Genomic DNA, 3,080 nt, shown 5'->3' with positions numbered 1-3,080 from the left:
CCTCTTGCCCCACTCACCCTCCTGTCCTCACACCCTCTTGCCCCACTCACCCTCCTGTCCTCACACCCTCTTGCCCCACTCACCCTCCTGTCCTCGCACCCTCTTGCCCCACTCACCCTCCTGTCCTTACACCCTCCTGTCCTCACATCCTGCCCCACTCACCCTCCTGTCCTTACACCCTCTTGCCTGATGCTTATGACTGACTTAGTCCACACGCTCATGGCCAGGGATGAGAGGGTCTGTTTCCCAGTATTGGCTGTTATCACACTTTTTAAATTCTTGCCATCCTGTTAGGTGAAAAATACCATCTCACTGTTTTAATTTGCATTAATTTAATTATGAATGAGGTGAAACACGTTTTTCTGTTTATTGGTCATTCTTATCTCTTGTGAATTACTTGTTGGCATCCTCTCTTTCCCGTTGGACTGTTAAGCTTTGTTAGTTTAGAATAGGTCTTTGCAGAGAAATGATCATCCATTGCTTGTGTTGAGTGTATTTTTCCTGCTTTGTTATTTGCCATTTGAATGTGTCTCTTTCCTCCTCTTTCTTGATATTTTCCCTTTCCTGAATTTTGGTGACCACTCTCCGGGTGGCTTTCCACCTCTCAGCACAGTCACCTTACGTCCTGGTTGCCAGCTGCTTTTCCTCGTGACCATCCTGAAGTGCTGCTTTTCTCCGAGGTTCAGTCTCCTGGCCGGTCTCCCATTCCCTGGGCAATCTCTCCACTTCCCTTGTTTCAGCTACAAAGCTGAAGGCTCCCCAGGCTCTGTTTCTAGCCAGTTCCTCCTCTCTGTTGAGCTTCAGAGGAGCTGAAGCTGAATACGCAGCTCCCTACTAAACATTCCCTGTGGATCTTCCAACTCCCTGTGGCTAAAATCTGAAGTCATCGTCCCCTTCCATCCGCCTGCCCTGCCTGCCTTTCCACTTGTAGCTCTGACTTTCCTGATGGGAGCCTCCCCCCCTTCTTCTGCTGTGTCCCATCCAATCAGTGGCAGCAGCGTCGTCTGGCTTCTCCCTGTTGTCTGTCTCCTCTCAAGCTTCTCAGCTCCTGGGGCGACTGCCCAAATCCCTCTTGTTCCATAGTCTGTAGACCCCCCCTTCTGAGCAGAACTCCTGTGCTTCCACCTGATCACTTCTTTCTCATGAGGAAGTTGATCCTTCTCCACCCTGGTGACAGTTCCACAGTCACTCCCTCTTACCTGCAGGGCAGCATCTGAACTTTTCTTGTCATATAAGGTCCTTTCCTACTCTGCTTCCCAAGTTCCTTATCTGCCTTACTTTTGCAGCACTTTGACTTGTCCTTCCAACAAGTAGGGACTTCTGGCATCAGAAAGGACTTCTGTTGACCTTGAAGAGGCAGAAAAAAGCTGAACAGTGGTTAGAAATGGTTAGAAAATTGAAACACCACAAAAGGCACACAACACACTTCTCCCTGCTGCCAGTCATGCCCACTATTTACCACTAATTGTGGGCCCTTCCTGAGCAGTGTGCAGGCTGCATGGGATGGTGCATCTCAGTTTCTTGGGGATGGCGCATCTCAGTTTCCTGGGGATGGCGCATCTCAGTTTCCTGGGGATGGCGCATCTCAGTTTCCTGGGGATGGCGCATCTCAGTTTCTTGGGGAATGGTGCATCTCAGTTTCTTTGCCCGTGTGGTTTTGCACTGCTGAGTGGGGTCTGCTGCTGGCCCTGCCGTGCATTTTCGTCCTTTCCGCAGCTGGGCTTGGAAGCGCTCTCATCTCAGGAGCCAGGCACTTAGTGCCAAATGTTAACTGCTAGCCTGGTCATGTAGCCACCATTTTCTGTTTATCTTAGAAGAAGACATTCTCTCTTTTTATCCCATAATAGGTAATGCGGAAATCCCACGAAGCCCGTGAAAAGTTGCTCCGTCTGGGAATCTTTAGACAAGTGGATGTTCTGATTGATACATGCCAAGGTACGTGCTGTGTTGTGGGATCCTTGGGATTCTCTTTCCATCCATCCTGCCCGTCACAGAAAAGCTTTTTTTTTGCCAGATACAGATGGCACCTGAAGGTTGGTGATAGATGAGAGTAAATAGTTAGCAGTCTCAGGGCAGGGACTGGACTTTCACATCAGGCCAAGGCAGGGTCGGTGGACTTTGAAGATGTTGTCGTCTGTATCCCTGGACTACTACCCTGCGGCTCTGAGAAGGGTCCTGAGGGAGACCGTCCAGCTTCACTCACCATGTCCCAGCCCAGCACCCCATCTCAAGGCGTGCTCTCAAAAGAGGAGGGAATCAGATTTCTGTTTTAGTGTTTGCTCATTTTCTCATGTGCTATGTGACACTGGGCAGGTTTCTCAACAGAGTTGTCATTTATTCTTTGACTAGTGAGTATCTTTGCAGGCACCAGGGAGACACAGAGCGCAAGGAGCATCTGGTCACGTGTGGCAGAGCTGGGGAGCAGACCAGGGAGGGCAGCATGGTGGGTGTGTCACGCCATGAGCCAGTTCGAGGAGGAAACTCGGCTTTGGGCAGGGTGGGTGGCGGGGTCCCACCCAGAGACAGGGTCCTTAAGGCCTGTGGAGCTAGCAGCAATGCACTGACGAAAAACAAAGTTAAAAGCAGTGAGAGATAAAGAGACAGGACACACAGAATAGAGTTTTTAAAGATGGGAAACACAGGGGACCATCGCTAGCTTGTGGGTTTTACAGCAAATGGCCCTGAGTGTGTGTTCCACTCAGCTTTTATTGAGGGCTATTTGCTCATTTAGCCCGGAGGGTAAGCTGGGGAGGGGAACAAAAATGTCAGCAGTTTCTCTGAGTAAGCATGCCAGCTCTTATTCTGTCTAAAATCATTAACTTTAAGGGTCTGAGCAGCCTTGAGGAATCTGAAACCTGAGCCTTGTGTGGGGACAGCCTCCTGTCTGTGGTCACATGCAGATCCCTGGGGAGGTTCATCCTCACCAGCTCACTGCGGAGCAGGTGCCCGCAGATCCCTGGGGAGGTTCATCCTCACTAGCTCACTATGGAGCAGGCATCTGCAGATCCCTGGGGAGGTTCACCCTCACCAGCTCACTGCGGAGCAGGCGCCCGCAGATCCCTGGGGAGGTTCACCCTCAC

At 50.8% G+C, this 3,080-nt stretch overlaps 1 protein-coding gene across 1 annotated transcript in view; it reads left to right on the top strand.

The window, feature by feature from the left end:
- The window catches only part of SAMM50 (SAMM50 sorting and assembly machinery component), a 33,425-nt gene that overhangs the window by 8,620 nt on the left and 21,725 nt on the right, over positions 1 to 3,080 (top strand). Inside the window, exon 4 of the mRNA XM_003783122.3 lies at positions 1,848 to 1,935. Within this exon, the coding sequence (XP_003783170.1) occupies positions 1,848 to 1,935 (88 nt within the window). The remainder of the gene's footprint in view (positions 1 to 1,847; positions 1,936 to 3,080) is intronic.

The sequence above is a fragment of the Otolemur garnettii genome, unplaced genomic scaffold (genome assembly GCF_000181295.1).
Source record: "Otolemur garnettii isolate 467f Iridium unplaced genomic scaffold, OtoGar3 scaffold00007, whole genome shotgun sequence".
NCBI classification, from domain to species: Eukaryota; Metazoa; Chordata; class Mammalia; order Primates; family Galagidae; genus Otolemur; species Otolemur garnettii.
The sequence above is the reverse complement of the archived record's forward strand: the minus strand, read 5'-3'. Positions and strand labels throughout refer to the sequence as shown.